The 21,885-nt window shown below is 45.5% G+C and overlaps 1 protein-coding gene across 7 annotated transcripts in view; it reads left to right on the top strand.

Annotated features, from left to right (window-relative positions):
• Positions 1-21,885, top strand: part of NME9 (NME/NM23 family member 9) — a 466,976-nt gene that overhangs the window by 214,301 nt on the left and 230,790 nt on the right. For all 7 annotated transcript variants that reach the window (XM_069225744.1, XM_069225746.1, XM_069225745.1 and 4 more), the window contains one exon: positions 16,705-16,856. In XM_069225744.1, coding sequence (XP_069081845.1) covers positions 16,705-16,856 — 152 coding nt within the window. The remainder of the gene's footprint in view (positions 1-16,704; positions 16,857-21,885) is intronic.

Raw genomic sequence — 21,885 nt, 5'->3', positions numbered from 1 at the left:
TGTTCTAGGCAAGACTGCTGATTTAAGGATGACAGTACTTATGTTTGTAGGTCACTGTGCCTGTCCTACAACATTTTGCAACTGTAGTCCCAACCCTTCCAGCTTACTAGCAGCACCTCACCAAAACCCAAACAGTTAACGGTGATTTGTGGCAGCCTTTACGCATGGACTCAAGAGAATGACATCTCAGGGAGTGTCGTGGTTGAAAGGAGATTACCCCTTTCTCACAGATACATCGTGTCTCAATCAAACACAGGCAATAACAAGGATGCAGTAAAGTTTCAATCGTTTTTATTTAACACAACTGCAATCTGCGATAAGTTGCAGGGGCTGCAATGATTAAGATAATGAACAGTGCAAGGAACAGAATGGTAAAAACAAGAGTCATTATTATAAAGACCCCCCGCAATGATACAAAAAGACATGAAGTGTGTAATATGTCCTAATACCCTATTGCGATAGGCCTAACAGTCTACCTAAAGGAGAGCTTGGTATGTTAAACCAAATCTGCCAATGCCATGTCCCTGAAAGGAGCCCCCAACCCTCGTTACCATACGTAGGGACATGAAGTCCAGGTCAGCGTCAAGGCGACGTGCAGCATCAATAGCAGCAATGGTATCTGGTCGGAATCCCTCTGATTATCTGTCTCAAGTGTGATGTATTTATACAAATCTACTTGGACCCTTGGCGTAGGTTGTTCAGAAACAATAGATAACGCCACATGCTTAGGATGGTTATGTCTACTGTCGGCACCTACTGTTTGTTTGTCTTTGTCGCTTGATTTGACGCCTTAGCGAGGTGACACTGATAACATAACTTTAAACAAAAAGAGCCTAACTTTAAACAAGGCAGCCATCTTAGAAGAATTAATTAAATAAATGGTCCGATACAGAGCAAGCTAAGTAGGTTAAGTCACTAGGTGAGGGGGGCACGAGTCTGCGTGCTAAAGGCTAAGCTAACTCCTGTTATTCCATTAAAACAAACTAGGATTCACTGCAAAGTCACCCCATCCTGAGTTACCATAGGTGTCTAGTTTTAAAAAATGCACAGGTTTAGTACGTTTTCCTAGGTGCTGGCTGAGCTACAGACCAAAACCCACAGCTAGGCACTTTCCAAAAAACACTTCAGTTGTCAATTTAAAAATGTACTGTGTCCATGTTGCATTGTGGGGTGTTTTCTGTCACAGGCACTAGGCCTACCCACACAAGTGAGGTACCATTTTTGTTAGGAGACTTGGGGGAATGCTGGGTGGAAGGACATTTGTGGCTCCTCTCAGATTCTAGAACTTTCTATCACCAAAATGTGAGGGAAAAGTGTTTTTTGTCAAATTGTGAGGTTTGCAAAGCATTCTGGGTAACACAGCCTGGTGAGAGCCCCACAAGTCACCCCATCCTGGATTTCCCTAGGTGTCCAGTTTTCAAACATTCACAGGTTTGGTAGGTTTTCCTAGGTGCCGGCTGAGCTACAGACCAAAATCCACAGCTAGGCACTTTCCAAAAAAACACGTCAGTTGTCAATGTAAAAATGTGATGTGTCTATGTTGCGTTTTGGGGCGTTTCCTGTCATGGGCACTAGGCCTACCCATGCACGTGAGGTACCATTTTTATCAGGAGGCTTGGGGTAGCACAGAATAGCAGAACAAGTGTTATTGCCCCTTGTCTTTCTCTACATTTTTTCCTTCCAAATGAAAGACAGTGTGTAAAAAAAGACATCTATTTGAGAAATGCCCTGTAATTCACATGCTAGTATGGGGACCCAAGAATTCAGAGATGTGCAAATAACCCCTGCTTATCAACACCTTACCTTGTGCCCATTTTGGAAATACAAAGGTTTCCTTGATACCTATTTTTCACTCTTTATATTTCACCGAATGAATTTCTGTATACCCGGTATACAATGAAAACTCATTGCAAGGTGCAGCTCATTTATTGGCTCTGGGTACCTAGGGTTCTTGATGAACCTAAAAACCCTATATATCCCCGCAACCAGAAGAGTCCAGCATACATAACATTATATCGCTTTTAAAATCTGCCATCGCAGGAAAAAGTTGTAAAACGTGGAGAAAAATGTCTGCTTTTTCACCTCAATTTCAATATTTGTTTTATTTCAGCTGGTATTTTCTGTTGGAAGACCTTGTATGATCTACACAAATGACCCCTTGCTGAATTCAGAATTGTGTCCACTTTTCGGAAATGTTTAGCTGCCCAGTATCCAGCATTGGTTTCACACCCATTTCTGTCACCAACTGTAAGGAGGCAAAAAGCACAAATAATTGCAAAATGGGGGATGTCCCAGTAAAATGCCAAAATTGTGTTGAAAAATGTGGTTTTCTGATTCAAGTCTGGCTGGTCTTGAAAGCTGGGAAGATGGTGATTTTAGCACCACAAACCCTTTGTTGATGCCATTTTCAGGGAAAAAAAACACAAGCTTTCTTCACAGCCTTTTTTTGCCATTTTTCTGTTTTTTTTAAACAACATTTTTTCTGTATTTTGCCTAATTTTTTGGTCTCCTCCAGGGGAGCCCACAAACACTGTGTACCTCTAGAATCCCTAGGATGTTGGGAAACAAAGATGCAAATTTGGTGTGGGTAGCTTATGTGGACAAAACGTTATGAGTGCCCAAGCGCGAACTGCCCCAAATACCCCAAAAATGGCCTAGCACCTGAGGTGGAAAGGCCTGCGAGTGAAGGGGTTAAGGACCTAACCCAGAACACAGGTAAAGTGTATCAAATAAAAAAAAAATCTCGATGGACTGTTCCCATGGGGAACAGGGTCAAGAATGATTTGCATATGGCTGGGTCCAAACTGGGGTGGCATGGTGAGCAAAAGGTTTAAACCCAGATCTGTGACTGAGGGTGAGTGTTTGTAAAGCTTCAGCACTCCGTCCATCATCCTTTTTTGTTACTTAAATAAAAAATATGCCTACCTTTTAATTATGCAAAAGCAGCCATTAGCTAATTATATACTGCCATGTCACCCACATGTGCTGCGGTATACTGTGGCACAAAATATAACTAAGGGCTAGATGTATTATTGCATTGCATTACACTTGTGTCATGCATAGTCTCGAATGGGCAATGCAATACTTAAGTCACATTGACAAAGCAACACCACCATGCTGGGCCCTGCAGTGCTTGGTAAATCTGTAGAAACTCTGAGCAATGCAAATTGATAACCACATTTTATTGTGTTTTGCATTAATCTGCACACCATATTCTACATTCCCAACAAATTTTATCTACAGCTGTACACCACTCTATGCCACTACACTGTGCCCCACTCTAGTCTACAAATGTTTGCGCCTGGACATTGTACACTACTCCACGCTATTCTACTCTATGCAACTCCATTGTACCCTACTGTATTCTATGCTATTCCACTGTATGCCACTTCACCCCATGCCACTACTCTGTACATTTCTCCAGTCTACGCTATTCTACTCCACGTCACTCCATTGTACACCTCTCTATTCTATGCTATTCCACTATATGCCACTTCACCATATGCCCTGAACTCTACGCTATTGCATTTTTCGCCATTCCACTGTACGCCACTCCACTATATGCTATTCCATTCTGCACCACTCCACTCTATGCCATTTCACACCACTCCACTGTATGCCCTCCACAATATTCCATCATACACCACTCCATGCCAATACACTCTACGTTACTCCACTATACGCCAGTCCATACTACACTATGTCACTGTATACGACTTCACTTTATGCCATTCCACTCTATGCTATTCCACTCTACCCAACTCCACTGTGTGCCACTCCACTGTATGCCACTCCACTGTATGCTACTCCGCTGTACGCCAATCCACTCTGTTGTTCCACTGTATGCCACTCCACTGTGCACTAGTACACTGTATGGAAATCTACTCTACGTTGTTCCATTGTATGCAAATTCACTCTACGCCATTCCACCCTATCCGATTCCACTATACCCCACACTGTAAGCCACTCCAGTGTATGCTACTCCACAGCACACCACTCTACACTACTCCATGCTGTGCTGTTCCACTTTACTCCACTCCACTATACACTATTCCACTGTAGGCCAGTCCACTTTACGTCACTGCACTCTGTGCTGTTCCGCTGTACGCCACTCAAGTGTACGCTACTCCACTCTTTGCTATTCCACTTTACCCTACTCCACTGAAAACCACTCCAGTTTAGGCCATTACACTATACGCTACAGCACTGACACTTGACTTTATACTATTCCACTCTATGCCATTCCACTGTACGCCACACCACTCTGTGCTATTCCACTGTATGCCACTCCACTTTATGACACTCCATTCTACGCGGTTCCACTATATGCCACTCTACTATACTCTACTCCAGTATATGTCACTCCACTTTACGCTGTGCAACAATCAACTCTATGCTATAGCACTGTATGCCACCCACTCTGCGCCACTCAGTTTGATCCTATTCCACTATATGCCATTCCTTTGTATGCTACTCCACTCTACACCACTCTACTCTATGCCACTCTGCTCTACGCTACCTCACTATATGCTGTTCTACTCTGTGCCACTCCACTCTACGAAACTCCGCACTTCACCACTCCAGTCTACTATATTCCACTGTACACCACTCCACTCTACGCTATTCGTCTGTATGCAACTATACTGTTCACAACTTCAATGCGTGATATTCCACTTTACACTATTCCACTGTATGGTACTCCACAGTGTGCCACTATAAGCTATTCCATTGTATGCCACTTCAATGTATGCTACTCTACTCTATGGCACTTCGGTGTACGCTATACCCACTCCACTATGCGCCACTGCAGTCTAGGCCAATACACCGTATGCCACCGCACTGACCCTTGACTGAACTCTACTCCACTCTTCACTTTATCACTCTCACATCATTCCACTGAATCTCCACCACTCTATGCTATTCCAGTATATTCCACTCCACTCTACGCCACTCCATTCTGTGCTATTCCACTGTATGCCAGTCCACTATCCCTACTTCAGTCTACTCCACTCCACTTTGTCACTCCATTCTACACCACTCCGCTGTACGCTATTTCATTGTACGCAAATCTGATCTGCGCCACTCCACTGTATGGCATTCCACTATACCCCAGACCATTGAATGCTATTCCACTGTACACAACTACACTCTACTCCACTCCACTATATGCTGTTGCACTCAACAATACTCCACTATATGCCACTCCAGTCTATGCCACTCCACTGTCCGTCACTTTACTCTACAACAGTACCCTCTATGCAATTCCACTGTATGCCACTCTACTCTACACCACTCCACTCTACACTAACGTTACTTATAACTTACATTTTTAATTTATTGATCACCAATTATGACTTATATTATTAATTTATGCACCACCTTTATTTCACTATCCATTAAGCTCCTCCGTAAAGTCGTTTGAGGCATTTGTAGCTGTAAATACACGTCATCTAGTGTTGAGTTCCGATGTGTGCAGGTTGTTTTTCTTCAAAGAGTCTTTCGGGTCACAAGGTAGAGTGAGGTAAAATGAGTTCTCCTTCTGGGTGATACTGCACATGGGCATAAACTATATTGTTAGATTGTTTTGTCTGTCTGGTGTGTACATGTGTGCTTGTGCTCCGGGTCGAGACGTCGTCAGATCTCTCGTCGGTTCCTAATCTACCCTTATTGGTATTGTTTTCGATCATGTTTCTCCCATCTGCATATTGAGATATAAAGCCTTGTTGAGTCAACGTGCTTCTATCGCTGCCCCCACAGGGCCTTGCCCTATTGGGTCTTTGCACTCAGTATCCAGCAGGATCTTCATAGAATGGCCCCCTGGTCATGGAACAGATGCCTTTCCGTTTCTGTCCACGTTGTCACACCAAATAGCCAGAGACTGACTCCCATCAGGTCTGAAATCTGTGTTTGTCATGGGACCACAGGGATGCGGATTGGGAGGCCTGTTGCTCCTCCCACTCGAAGAAGACTCTTCTAGACCGTTGGGCACACCAGCTGGAGATGCAGCAGAAGACCACCGACAACACTCCCGACCTCTTCGGGCATCAAGACATTAGTAAGGAACAACATCCTTAAGCTTCACTAGTAGAAGAAGAGTTGTTCTCTGTGGAGGCCAGTTTCTTAATCAGACCCAGAATTCAAATTCTAAATCACTGAGGTCACACTGGAGACTCGCACGGTGAGAACTGTACCCACTCCACTGCCCCTCAACCTTGGGTTGAGCATTAAAAAAAACACTCCTCAAGAACCAGAGGCTTTCCGACCGCCACTGTCAGATTCCCACAACCGATATCCAGTTGGTCAGGGATATTTGCCTATGCTTTTCCTCCTCTCCTTCCATTTCTGATTTGGAAGACATAAATCTCTCACATTGATCATAGTAGCTCCCACCTGGGCTTGTTAACCCTGGTTCACAGCACTACTAGACCTCTTGGTAAGTCCTCACACCCCAACAGGCCAAACCTTCCCAGTCAGCACTATGGAGAAATCAGGCACCCAGATCCAAAGACTCTTAACTTAGCGATTTGGCTCCTGAGGTCATAGAGTTTGGTTACCTTATTTTGCCACCAGAATGTATGAACATTTTTAAAGAACCCATAGACCTACCACTAGAGCTTGCTATGCATCAAAATGGAAAAGATTAGTCTGCTATTCTCATTCAAAATACATTGACCCTGTGAAAGCTAATTAACAAGACATTGGTGATCATTTTGAGCCTTGCGGTCTTTTGACTGCCAGGGTAAATGTTGCGGTCCCATCACCAACAGGCTGGCAGTGAAGACCGCCACATTATGAGTGTGGCGGGTTGGCCCGTATGCTCCACATTGATAGAACAAAAACTTTCAGAAAGACTAAGCAACTTATTGTTGCTTTTTCCGCTTCTCATAAAGAAAACACTATGGTGGTCATTCTGACTCTGGCGGGCGGCGGGAACCGGCATTTGCCCGCCATGCGGCCAAAATACCGCTTCCCGCATTCCGACATTCCCACTGGGCCGGCGGGCGCTAGCCAAGTTAGCGCCGCCGGCCCAGCGGGAATGGGGGCCGCAACACAGGAGCCGGCTCCGAATGACAGTGAAAAGCTTCATGGGGCCCTGTTCGGCATGGGCGGTGCAGGGGCCCCCAGGGGCCCCAAGACACCCGTTACCGCCAGCCTCTTCCTGGCAGTGACAACCGTAAAGGTAAGGGGGTCAGAATCCCCATGGCAGCGCTGCTTGCAGCGCTGCCATGGCGGATTCGCCCAGCCGGGGCAAAAACGGCGGGAAACCGCAGGCCCCGGTTTTCTGACCGCGGCTTTACCGCCGCGGTCAGAATGGGCAATGAAGCACCGCCAGCCTGTTGCTTCCGTCATCCGCGACCCTGGGTCAGAATGACCCCCTATATCTAAAGCAGGCATTGCCAGATGGATAGTAAAATGCATTCACACATGTTATGCTAAAGCCAAAAGAACTTTACATACTCCTCCAATAGCACACTCTATCAGGAAAAAGGGAGCATCCATGGATTTGCTATGGGCCATTCCAATAGCTGACATTTAAGGCAACTACATGGTCCACACCACATACCTTCACCAAATGTTACTGTGTGGATGTTTCAGCACGCCAACATAGGTCAGGCAGTGTTACGTACACTTTTTCAAACAACTGCATCACCCACAGGTTAGCCACCGCTTCTGAGGGGGACTGCTTTACGGTCTAAGCAGAGCATGTGTATCTACAGCTACCCATGCCTTGAACAGAATTTGTTACTTACCCTGCAAGCATCTGTTCATGGCATCTAGTGCTGTAGATTCACATGTGCCCACCCTCCTCTTCCGACACCTGTGGCCGTTCCAGTTTCTCACTCTTTTCACATGAACATCTAATTTTTTATGCATACTCTACACTCCATTCTCATCAGTCTGCAGGAAAACAATTTAACAATGAAGTTGATGCCCATACACAATATCACCGAGAAGGAGGAGTCACTCTGCTTTGTGACTTGAAAGACTTCTTGGAAGAAAAACAACCTGCACACATCCTGAACCAACACTAGATGGCAGGCATATGCAGAGCATATGAATCTACAGCACTACAAGCCTCAAATAGATGCTTACAGCATAAGTACCATATTTCTTCTTGCATCACTCGCCACACTAATTAACTATGACTTGCCACTCTACCAATTGTGTTCTCAGAGATTATGTTACTTGAGATGTAATGTGGTATTATGAGTGCTATAACTTCACATGCTATAAGTCTTATAATATGCACAGGTATAACCAGTGCATGGAGAAAGAGCCAGTTAAAGTCTACTGTATGCCACTCCCCTGTATCCTACTCTACTCTATGCCATTCCAGTCTACACCATTCCATTCTACGCTATTCCATTCTACGCTATTCCACTGTATGCCACTCCCCTCTATGCTATTCCACTGTGCACTGCTTCACTCTTCAGTTCTCGACTGTACACCATTCCACTTTACGCCACTCCGCTGTACACTACACCATTCTATGCCAATCTATTCTACACTGTTCCACTGTATGCAACTCCACTTTACCCACTCCACTCTATGCTATTTAAGCATATCCCACTGTACACCACTCCAGTGTATGCCACTACACTGTATGGCACTCCACTAAACGCTACTCCACTCAGTGTCACTCCACTGTACACTATTACACTGTATGGCACTCCACTGTATGGTAGTTGACTGTAACTACCTGCACTGCATGCTATTCCACTCAACTGTGCGCCAATCCAGTGTAGGACTCTCCATTATGCGCCTCTCAGCTCTATGCTATTCCATTATATGCCACTCTACTGTATGCCACTCCACTCTATGCTGTAACACTGTATCCAGCTCCACTGTATGGTACTCTACGCCACTCCAGTGTACGCCAATCCACTGTAACTCACTCCACTGTATGCTATCCCATTAGATGCCACTCCACTGTACCTTACTGCACTATAAGAAATGCCACTCCACTCCACTCTATTCCACTTTACAACACTAGACTTAATCGACACTGCCCTACACTATACTCCACAATACTGCACTCAAAAATACTAAATTAAATGACACTCAACATTACGATTTAAAAACACATTTCTAGTAAAAAAAAATAAGAACCATTTAAATTTAATGAAAACACCGAAGGTTAAAGCTAAGTTATAGTTATAGAAAATGTATTTATTCTTTCTATACAAACCAACTTAACATATACAAACTTTAGAAATTCGGAAGGTAGACATATAACATATACCGTACATTTTTTATTTATGGATCTCCAGTTATAACTTACAGTAATAATTTATGCACCACCTTCAATTTACTATCAATCAAGCACCTCCATACACTGCCTTCTTGCATCACACGCCACACTGAATTAAATATAACTTGCCACTCTTCGATGCCCTTGTTCTCAGAAATTATGTTATTTGAGAGGAACTGCTATTACGACTGCTATGACTTCCCATGCTAAAAGTGTTATAATATGCAAGGTTATAACTAGTGTCAGGAGAAAGAGCAAGTTACAGATATAGTAGTGTGGTGACTGATGTGAGAAGACTTTGTATGGAGGTGCATGACGTATAGTAAGTAAAGTATAATGTAAGCTTTAAACTTTGTGTGTGTGTGTATATGTATATTTATGTACTGAAAAAACGAAAGTTAAAGTGAAGTTATAAGTTGGTATGGTAATAATATCTTACTTTACATTTTTTTGAAACTTAGAAATTCACTGAAAGAAAAATGGTTAAAGGGATGTTATAGTTAGGTGTAAATGTCAGTTAAAACATACTACTTTTAACAAACAAAACCACTGTAATTCAGCACTTATAGTTATATCTTGATAGACAAAATAGCTATAAATCGTGCTCTGCTATGCACAGTGTTGTCATTAATGATGTCATTTCACATATTGCAGTATGTTATCAGTGGTGTTATAGAACATGTAATGAGTGATGTAACTAGCAGTGCATGGCAAGGTCTGTTTTAAAAATATCTGCCCTGTATTTGGGGCCCTTGGGGCCCCTGGGGCCTCTTTGATGCTTGGGGAGGTGGTCACCTCACTATTAAAATAAATGCCCCTGGGGGTGGGGTCCCCATGCCTCAAGGAAGCTCGAGGAGGAAAGCCCCCCCACACCACCCTCCCCTTCTTAAAAGATTCGAACTGGGGGATGGGGTCCCTGGAGCCTCAAGGATGCTGGGGAGGGTTGGATGCATGGCCATCTCCCCATATTAAATGATTGGGGTCTAGAGGATGGGGTTCCTGGGCCCTGAAGAGGATCAGGGAGGGGGGCCCTGATCCACTGTGGGTGGAGTGGTTTAAAACATGTGCGTTTTTATGTTTGACGCTGATCTCTATGAATTTGCTGCAAAATGTTGGAACATTTTTTTGTGGCTCACTGTGAGCGGGGGTGGGTTGGGTGTCAGGGTTCCATCTAAGAACCCCTACAAGGCAGGGCTACGGGGGCAGGCTATCTTTATCCTACCCCCTATATGTTTTTAACATTTGTCTCAAGATAGGGGACTGAGTGCCTGGGTCGTAAAATGGTTGATGCTACATCTTTGTTGATGTGTTGTTGCCCAGTCAGTCTTCATCTGTTCTGCTCCAGGTACCTCTGCAGTGTGAAATATCTATATTTCTTACCTTAAGTTCTGTGAAGCTACTTAACAGAATTACACCAAATCACAAAAATACACTTTCTGGACCAAGATCTAACTTTCTACTAATTTTGGTGTAATTTCATTGAGCTGTTTTGGCTGTAGATGTGTCTAATTTTCTTGTGGAAAAATGAATGGGCAAAACATTTTTTGGGACTCCTTCCTTTCTCCTTTCTCTCCGCTCCCACTTGATGGGTCATCCCATGAAGGAGCTAAGGTGGAAAACATTTTTTGGGAAAGTTTTGTGAAGATTCGTCAAATGGCGCAGAATTTGTAGGCAAACCGGAAAATAAAATTCCTATGGAAACATGGTCCCAACCGTAACTACCTAGTGGTGGTGACAGCCACTGGGTTTTATGTACCTGTGTGTGTATTTAATAAATGTTATGTTCCTACTGTCCAACAGCTGCTGATTTATTATTAAAGCATGCCCTTGTAGTAAGAAGTTTATGACTATCAATTAAAATGCTACAATACAGAACAAAAGGTTACTTTCTTGTAGTCCTTGTTCTGCACTGTGGAAATCTTCATTGAAGTCCTAAACGGAAACAAATGACCCACCCATCTCTCCTGCTCTCTGCAGTTGAACATAAGAAAATTTGTTCTGATTCATTTTCTGTAAAAAGGACTGAGTGGGTGAAGCAAACTGCCCGTCCAATAATTCTCTAAAGAGAAATCCCCTGATATTCTCAACAGGATACACAGTTAGCACCACTCGGGGCATATCTTTACCATAAAGCAAGGTCCAGCGACCCTCTAAGACCCTACAGTGCAGAACTATCAATAGACAGCCATCATAAACATAAAACCTAGGGTCTTAAGATTGGTGGTAGAAAAGCAGTTAAAGAAAAAAGTGAGTAGCAAATCTTAAAACTGTACTGAATAAATGCCACATATCCACTCAAGGTCTCAGTAAAAAGTTGGCTGCTGTCACCATCTTAGCACCTTACCAGATACTACCAGATGATGCAACTTACTAGGCTCACTGCTTCCCTGGAAATCATGAGTGTTTTAGCGTTTTTAGTAGTATTGTGCTGACCATTGTTGGCACAGAACTGGGGGAAGATAAGCCAGTGATTTGAGACACTTTGTGCCAGTGCATTGGGTAGGACTGACCAGGAAAGCACAGTTAGCACCACTCGGGGGCATATCTTTACCATAAAGCAAGGTCCAGCGACCCTCTAAATCATCCTACACAAAACTGAGAGGTCATGCTTTTAGTGTACAAAGAACCAACAACAATCTATACCTCTTGTGCTGTACAATATCAAAAACTATCACCAGAATACATCCGACTGGTATCTTGGAAACTTTTAGCATAGTCCCATCTCTGCAGTTCCCATTCTGGACCCCTTAAATTCAGAAGGTTGGGCACTATAGAGCACCTATGTCCAGCAGTACAACAACAGCTAGCATCTTAGCAGCTGAAATAAGCCTTTTGGGAATGCTCAGTGGGTATTCAATGAAATATTGACTTTCCTGATTGCTTCACAGTTTTGTACCCCTGGACTCAGGATCACTGAGGTTGTTGATGTTTAAGGAACCCTGCGCCTGATTTAGATCTCGGCAGAGGGCTGTCACAACGGTGACAGATATCTCCTCCACAGAAATCCAAATACCATTTTTTTCTATGGTATTTAGATTTCTGCAGATGGGATATCTGTCACTGTTGCAACAGAGTAACCCCTCCACCAAGATCTAAATCAGGTCCTCTGTCTTGTTGCCTTTTGCTCAGCTAGGTTTGTAGAAAATGTACAAACTATTTGCTTTGACAGACCTTCCTTTTCTGTCTCATAGACAAAGATTATATTATTTTTAGGTTATCTTTTTTTCCGTAAGGTATCTTTTGTCACCTCATACTCTCTATTGATGAACAAGTGTGTATTAGAATAACATTGTATTTACCTTCTGTCTAGTTTTCTGCATTTTTCTGTCTAGGGCAAAGGATGGGGAGTGTCTTACTTCTTATGTTCTTTAGTTTCTTTTTGGATGAGTTCATTAAAGACAGGTGACAAAAATTAGGACGTTATTGATAGTATAGGCATAGATTGCACTAGCATTGGCTACCCATGGCTTTTCCAGTTACTAATCATGTATTTCTTGGTTTCTGGAAGGGTTCGTTCATCATCTTTGGCAGAGCAAACATTTTACAGATCTGCTAGAGACTTCTAGCTGCAGTGTCCTTACCTTAGAATTATCCCCAGGCATCAGACTGGATCTGGAAATGTTTTCGTGAGCAGTAGCCCTGTGCGCCAGTAAGTGGCATTGTTTGGCTAAGCTGTGTCTCTACCCACTCAGCCCCCATGGCACACAAGCTTTCCAGCCGGTTAGTGGTTGAGGACAGCTCAATACCCACAGACCCTGTGGGTCAGGAAGCCAGAGGGCGGGCCAATCTACCCCCCTCCCGCACTTCTCCCATCAGCCGCAGCCTCCAAGCCTCTTTAGTTTGCCCTCCGACCATCATGGGCACCCAGTGTGAGGCAGCATACGCCATCCCCTGCACCACTAGAGGTTGATAACATGTGACCGCTGGGTTCTCCAAATGTCCAAAGGGGCTACACCCTCCATTTTGTGACCTCCCCTCTACTCATGCCATCCACTTGTGACAGGCTGATGGAGGACCATATCTTCTTTCGCCACGTGGAAGTGGCAGCTCTCCTGGCTCAGGGAGCCCTAGAGAGGGTGCTGGCATCAAAAGCAGGTCACGGTTGCCATTCCCGCTACTTTCTGGTGCTCATGAATGACCGCGGCATTCATCCTATCCTCAACCTGCATTCTCTCAATTTCATACTGAAAAAAGAGAAATTTAAAATGCTTACTCTCACTCAAGTTCTGTCTGCCCTGTACTCAAGAGACTGGATGGTAGCATTGGACTTGCAGGACTCATACTTCCACATCCCCATTGTGCCTGCCCACAGGCATTACCTGTGGATCACGTTAGGCCACAAGCACTATCAGTTCATTGTGCTTCCTTTTAACCTTACAAGTGCCCCTCGGGTGTTCACCAAGGTGATGGTGGTGGTTGCAGCTCATCTGTGGAGATCAGGGGTGACAGTCTTCCCCTATCTCAACAACTGGCTGTTGAAGCCTTGCTTGTTCAGGGCAATCATCTACCACCTCCAGACTACAGTGGACCTCCTGTGGTCACTGGGGTTCATTGTGAATGTGCTGCAGTCACACCTGACCCTTTCTCAGTTGCTCCCTTTCATCAGATCTGTTCTGTACACAGTGCATTTTCAGGCTTTTCCTCCTGAACAACGAGTCTAGGATATTCAGGTTATTATGCTGATGTTTTAGCCTGTATCCTGGATTTCAGTGAGACTGACTCTGAGGCTGCTAGGCCCTTATGTCCTTCTGCATCCTGCTTGTGACACATGCCTGCTGTGGTACCTGAAGTTCCAGTGGTTGCAGCATCAGGGGAAACTCTCTGACATGAACCAGACCTAGGAGGACACTACAGAAAATCTGCAGTGGTGGGTAACGAGCCGCAATTGGGTCAACGTCAGACCCTTCTCCCTTACTCAATTAGATCTGACAGTAGTGACAGATGCGTCAGTCCTGAGATGGGGCAGCCATGCGGGAGAGGTGGAAATGTGAGGACTCTGGTCTCCAGCACAGTCTGAACTCCTCATCAACCTGTTGGACCTCTGAGGTATCTGACTGACATTGAAAGCCTTTCTACCCTCCATCAAGGGAAGGCTAGTGCGGGTTTTCACGGACAACACCACCATGTGATACTGTAACAATCGGGTGGGGTGGAGTCGTGGACCCTTTGTCAAGCGGCCCTGTAGCTCTGGAAATGGTTAGAACATAAGGGCATTTCCCTAGTGGTTCAGCACCTGGTGGGATCTCTGAAATTCAGAAATTCAGAGCAGACAAATGCAGGTGAAGATGCCTAGTGGATCATGAATGGTGTCTCTGTCCGGAGGTGGTGCAAGGTCTCTTTCAGCAGTGGGGAGAATTTTGGTTAGATCTGTTCACCACCACAGAGAACACACTTTGTCAGCAGTTCTGTGCCTTGGAGTTTCCAAAGCAGGTCTAGCTCGGAGACGGTTCTCGCTTTAGTGGAGTTCAGGGCTCCTGTACCTATTTCCACCCATAGCACTCCTGCCCAGAGTTCTCAACAAGATCAGGAACTGCCGGGCCCAAGTCATGCTTGTGGCTCCCAATCAGGTTGGAGAGTCCGGTATCCTTAGTTGTTGAGCATGGCCATCGGACCTCCAATCAGGTATCCCCTTCAGGAGGATCTTCTGTTGCATCAGAAGAGAAATTATCTCCACCGAAACCGGTCAACCCTCCGCCTTCATGCATGGAGATTGAGAGGCAACAGTTGACAGCTCTTCTGCCCGAAGTCTGTAAGGTCATCTTGGCAGCCAGATGTCCTTCCACCAAGACTGTATACGTCTGCCGCTGGGGCAAGTTTGTTGGATGGTGTGCAGAAAAACAGGTTGACCTCCACTCTCTGGTCCTTCTGTTCATTCTTTCGCTTGCCCAGCAGGACTCTGCTTTGGGCACCTTAAAAGGCTAACTATCTGCCATCTTGGCATTTTTGTGGTTGCCAGGTCCAGCCATACCTTTTTAAGTGCCCTGTAGTACATAGGTTTCTGAAAGTTCTCCAGTACTTGTTCCAACCTTCACGCTTCATCATGGCTCAGTGGGACCTAGTTCTAACTTTTCTGTTGTGTGCTCTTTTTGAGGTGCTACACAACTGTCCTATCAGGCTCCTGAAAATTAAGATGGCATTTCTAGTGGCAATAACATCTGCCCGGAGGGTCAGTAAGCCCTAGGTTTTGCCATTGAAGCATCTGTAACTCAACATCTTCCCAGACAAGCTGGTTGTTCGCACTACAGCTTCCTTCCAACTGAAAGTGGTCACTCCCATTTCATGTAGGCCAGTCCATCATCATGCCTACCTTTTACGCTCCGCGTCATCCCCCTAAAGAAGAAAAGCAACTCCTCTGTCTTGACCGCAAAAAAAGCGTTCTGGGTGGGTGAACAACTCTTTTTGGGGTATGGCCAGCCCAGAAAGGGTTGGCAGTACAGAAACAGACTATCTCTCAGCACACCATGCTCTGTATCAAAATCTGCTATGCATTGGCCAAGAAGCAACCCCCTGAGGGTTTGCGTGCTCAATCCACCAGAGCCAACATTGCGACCACTGGATTAGCATGTGGAGTTCCAGTCCTGGACATCTCCCAGGTACCAGCGTGGGCATCTCTCTACAAGTTCACCAAGCACTATAGCCTGGGCAGTCAGGTCAGTAGGGATGGGCACTTTACCCATTCAGTCCCTGCAGGATTTTCTAGTGTGGAAATGTTTCGCAGACCCTCCGCCGGGGAGGTATTGCTTGGGTTTCTATTCAAAGGTAAGGAATCTGTGGCTAGAAGTCCCAGTCAGATGAAAAAGTTACTTACCTTTGGTAATGCCTTATCTGGTAGTGGCTCTAGCTGCATATTCCTCACTTTGCGACTGGATTTATAGTTAGTGGTTTTACCCTTTCAGGGCCCTAGTTTTCAAACACCAGTACGTTTCGTGGCTCTGCGCTTCTAATGTGGAAAGTCACAAATAGAAACTGACTTCAATGTGCTAGTGTGGCGCATTTGTAGGCACCGCCTATGTCACTTATGGCGCGGATGATGCTGGCGACACCACACGGAGCAGAATGCGGCCGCCTACCGGCATGCAGGTTTACTGCCCACAATAAGATTGCCGGATCCAGTGTGAAGTCTTGGGATAATTCTAAGGTAAGGAATCTGCGACTAGATAGTCTGTACCAGATAATATGTCACCAAAGGTGAGTAACTTGTTCATCTGTTATGGTGCCTGGGGATATCTGAACAGATGAGTAATCTTCAGGAAGATACTGTATCTCTCAGAGAAAGCATAATTGAAAATAATTAACTTATTTTTTTATCGAGGTAGCACATTTATTCAGATCTTTGCTGCATGAGTTAATCACGTTTTAGGAACAGAAAAGGCAAATTACCTCTGAAGTACAGCAAAATAACTCACATTTATTTTGCCTCTTAGTAAATTTCATCACTTTTATTTCCAAAGCTTCAGAGCAAAGTTTCCACCAAAAGACTCCCCGGTCAATCAACTGCATGGAAGCTCTAGCAAAGAGGAAGCAGAGAAGGAGCTCTCATTTTTTTTCCCAGTGGAACAGACTTTAGCTACCATCAAGCCAGATGCACTAGAGGGGCATAGAGGTGAGACTGCTTGATGTTTATTCTGCAAAATTAAAAAGGTTTTATAGGACAAGATGTATTAATTGAAGGTCTGTAAAAATGGCACTCAAACCTTAAAAGAGTCATATAGATTTATTTACACTGTGTATTTCTGTTAAATAGCTAGACATAAACACTGAAGGACAGTACTTGTTGCCAAATCATGACTGATAGGAATTACAGTAGTGGAGCATTTTTGTAAAGCCAGCAAGCACAGTTCACAGAACTGGATAAGTATTTCTTATTTGGTTCCTAGAACTGTGGAGGACAGAGTTCATCCAAAAAGTTCTTCCTGAAAAAGGTGGTTGGCCATGTTCTTACTAAAGAGATTTTAAGTTGGTGCATAATGGTGGAAAATGTTTTTTATTATTTGTCATTGATAGGTAACCCATGAAAGACTTTCAGATCTAGGTTGCCATTTTAGGTCTGTGTGAGTCTTCAACTCATTTTCACAGCATGGTTTTGGAGAATCTGGGGTGGTTTAGTGCATCTGTGGGGTTGAGGGGAATGTAGTCTATTGAGATTATATTTTGTAAGGTTGAGTACATTTCTTGTAGGTGTGGTAAACTGGGTTGTGTCTTTATCAGTTGTAGTTGCTGGTGTACTTCTTTGACCTCTAAAATTAGCAGAAGAAAAAGATGACATAAACATATTTCTTTGGATGTGGCTCGGTACGTATGCTACCATGATAGATAAGAGGATATGCAGGGATGTGTCATGTGTCCTCAAGGAGAATCTTAGATTTCTTCACTTTTGAGATAAACCATATCTGGGAACACCGTCTTAGAAGCGTTTTCTTTTCTTGCTGCTATCTTTGGCAATTCTTAATGAGATGTTAAGAGGTGAGAGCAAGGACCATGAGAACTAGATTCACACTCCAGTTATTATTAATATTTATTTTCTTAAATATGTTTGATTTCTTTAAAAATCTTTTCTGGAACTTGAATTGTCTTAGAGTACACAAACCTCATTTTAAGTTAGATATTAATTTATGGATCATGATAATCAGCAATTTGATTTGTCCATTTGTGGTGGTTTACATGCCAAGTAGCATTGATAATGTTGAATAATGAAAGTCAAGAGGAATCATTTGCTGGAATTCCTCCACTGACATTATACAACGCAAGGTGGTGAATATTCACATGTGCACATGGAATGCCCAATATATGGTTTGAATAGCAAAGATCCAAGAACCTTTCCTGGATTGAAAGTGACATTGTGCTGGTCAACTTTTTAATTGCAATAATAAATTACTAGAATCTTTGTATTCATAAACCAATGGATATCTAAAACAGCACATGAATATATAGGGAGCTGTTATCCAAGTGTTTATGTATGTGCTTGATCGCCTAGAACTTCAAAAAGACCAGCTTTTATGTATTCAAACAATTTTATACTCTACTAGACAGGTGTAATAATCTAGAGTTGATTTCCTCTCTCTAAGCATTGTTTCATACTAAATTCTAGGGATATCTATCAGGTCCATTTATTTGAGTGATCTAGCCCCACTAGAAATCATGATATCTAAAAACAACCCTCCAATGCATATGCTATGGAGATGGACCATTGGCAGAAAACATTTACCAGTCTCAAGATGTCAAGTAGTATTTAAGTCACGTGCAGTAAACAAATTAGAATATTCATTTTGGAAACACATTCAGCAAGCTATTTCCCATTCAAAGTTTGTGGTAATACTGTTTATTTTAGGTGTAGCAACACAATTACTGCTTCTCTGAATTGCTGAAAATTGATGGAGAATTTCTAACCAAGAGGGTATTTCAAACCTGATATTAGAAACCAAATAGACATCAAGTAAATGGTAGATCTGCAGTTTTTGGGGATATAGTTATGCCCTATGTATGGTGTTTGGTGAAAAAAGGAGAACGATAACCTAGCTTTTATATTATGTGCATGAAAGATCGAGTATTCAACTACAGCTAACTTTCATCCTTTGTTAGCGCCTTGTTGGAAGGTGGGTCATTTCTTGTGTGGCCTGCACAAGTAACGAGTCCGCACACGACCGCCACTGGGAACCAAACACCCCATTGTAGCTCCTGACTCTCATAGGGTAGCGTTGCAGAGCAGTCCAAGGCTTACTCAAGGGAGGTGGTGTGGGCTAGTAATCCCCATTCACAAGCACGCAAGCATGACTCTTAATAAATGACTGTCCAGTCTGTGCTTTTTCTTTTGATAAAGTAAAAGTACATTTATTATTCACACACACTACTCAATACTATGCAACAATCTACAAATATATACAAAGTGATAGAATCACTCTGGACAAACAGTATGTAATCTCTCAAATCTCTTTAAGGGAGAATATAATCCAACAATCCACATGGCAAAACAATCCCAGTGCCCCCCTTGCAACATTTGAACATTTTGACAGTATTCATTTTGACAGTATTCAACACTACAGTGCAATGATGACCCCTACAGTTGGGATTAAATACTTTCATCTTGCCAAGAAATGACTGTCAGTATCATTATTCAAATTAGCATACTCAGGGAACACAAGAGACTAAATTCTAGCATTATAACCATCAAGATTACATTTGGATTACTTTTAGATTACTTTGGGACTATTTCTACTTAACCATGAAATAACAGTGGAATACATGGGGCCATACCAACCTACACCTATGGCAGGCACCCTTGCACAACCAGGAACAAAAGTTCACTGAAGCTTGTGCTTGAAAAATCCATCCAACCCTTGAGGGGTTATCTCTCAGGTGTCCCACCCTACCTAGGGTGGGACACCAACAGATGTTGCTGGGAGGCTGTGCTGCTCCTGCAGCTCCCCCTGTCTCCTAGTTCTCAGTTGGTGGTGGCCCCCATCTCCCTGGGACCACCACAGGCGTTTTAGGGGCTCAATAAGCAGCCCCTGCCCCGCAAAGCATGCTGGGGCGGCTGCATAAATGATTAGCGGCTCTCCCGCTGCGATGGGAGAGCTGTGGTGCCTTTTCTTTTGTGCCTTTGTTTTTGTTTTCTTTGTTTTTGGGGGTGCCGGTCCCACCCGGACACCCCCCACACCAAAAAGCGGATCCCTCCTTGGAGGGCGGCTCAGGGAGCCCACCCCTGGCCGCCCCCGCCGGCTCCCCGCACGGCCAGCACCTCCGGGTGCTGCCGCGGGAACCAGCCAGCTGACTTGGAGTCTGCCCGCTCCAGCGGGCAGACTCGGGGATGCTGGCGGCCACTCGGGCCGCATGGGGGAGTGCAGCGGCACTCCCCCTTCCTCCGTGCGTCTTCGGGGTCCCGGGATGGGGTCCGGGGCCCCTCCTCCTTGTAACAGGGAGCACGACGGCGCTCCCCGGAGTCCTCCTCTTCTCGGGGCCCCGGGATGGGGTCCGGGGCCCCTCTCCTCCTCAGTGGGGAGCGCGACGGCGCTCCCCCAGGCCCTCTTCTATTCGGGGGTCCGGGATGGGGTCCGGGGCCCCGATGGCCACATTCACGGGGAGCGCGACGGCGCTCCCCGACTTCTCTTCGTCTGGGGGTGCGCGACGGCGCACCCCCACTCCTGCCTCTTCTCGGGGCCCCGGGATGAGGTCCGGGGCCCCATTTGACCAACATCACGGGGAGCGCGACGGCGCTCCCTGACATTTCTTCTGCTGGGGGGTGTGCAACGGCGTCCGTGATGGTGTCCGGGGTCCCCTTTCCACAGTGGCAGGGGGTGTGCAACGGCACCCCCCCTTTCAACATCCACACAGGACCAGGCTTCACGGGGCCCCGGGATGGGGCCCGGGGTCCCTTTCTCTTCTGCGAGGGGGAGTGCGACGGCACCCCCCTTTCTCCTCTTCCTCCTGGGCAGCCCCCAGGCCCTGGCGGCACAGTCTCAAGCAGCTGCGGAGCTCCACGCGCTTCGTAGCTGCTTTCACAAAGGTCACAGGTCACCATTCTTTGTCCTGTGATATCTCGCTCCCCCAAGGGCCGATTTTCTTTATTTTTGCGTCGTTCCGCTCCTGGTGACAAGCCCTTGCCACCAGGAGCACTCGCCTTAGGACTCCTGGCCTGGAAGGGTCCCAGATCATCAGGGAGCCAGTTCCACTGACTCCTGCGCCAATCTTTCCTCTGGGTTCCCTCTTTTCCTTCTGGGCTGCGCGCTCTCCTTGCGCTAGCCCAGTCCTTCCCCCGACTAGTCCTCTGGGGAGGTAAGGGGGCCAGCTTGCCTGGCCCTGGCATTCGCCTCGCTGGCCTGGGATCCTTCAGGGGCAGAGTCCCTGCCCCAAGGGCAGTCAGGAGGTTCTTCCTTCCAGTTGTCCATGACGCCCGTCTGCAGTCCCAGTGTCCAGCAGTGAAGCACAGCCAAGAGAGAGAGCTCTCCCCTGTGCAGGACCTCTTAAGTGGGGGCGGAAGTGTCCAGCAGGTCTGCACCTCTGGCCTATCCAGATGTGCCACATCACTTCCTTGCTCCTATCCCCTCCTTCTTGCACAGTCTTCTGGGATAGCTCAAGATGGCATCCTCCAGGAGTTAGTTGCCACATGTGCTCTGAAAGTCTCAGCCCCTCCTACCTGACATTCCTCGCAGGGCTTCTCCAGACTGCTCCTGGCACGGAATGACAGCTGGCTGATTGATGCTAGGCCCTGCTCCAGCAACTGGACAGAGCAGTAATTGGCCCTAATCCTGAGCTGAGACAGAGAAAGATGACATCCCTGGATGACCCATAAGTTGTACAACTATGCGCTTGTAACCTACTGCATCATTCTTTTCTTACTGGTTACAGTATACTTTGGTGTGACTCTGGTCTCGGTGGACCCCAGAGAACTGGAGTTGCACCCTAGGCCCTCCTTTCCCATTGACATTCAATGGAGTATCCCCCAATGCAAATATCTTAAGCACCCTGACATTGGCAGTGAAAAGACAGTAAGCACACTGACTCTAACTCACATGTATACACCCCTCTCATGAGACCTACTCCAGGTCACCACCCACTCTGCATAGTTCCTCCTGCACCAGGACTACCTAAGCGCAGTTCTAGGGCTGCACACACTAGGAATCCTCCTCCCACAGCCC

Source organism: Pleurodeles waltl, chromosome 3_1, assembly GCF_031143425.1.
Source record: "Pleurodeles waltl isolate 20211129_DDA chromosome 3_1, aPleWal1.hap1.20221129, whole genome shotgun sequence".
In the NCBI taxonomy this organism is placed as follows: Eukaryota; Metazoa; Chordata; class Amphibia; order Caudata; family Salamandridae; genus Pleurodeles; species Pleurodeles waltl.
The sequence above is the reverse complement of the archived record's forward strand: the minus strand, read 5'-3'. Positions and strand labels throughout refer to the sequence as shown.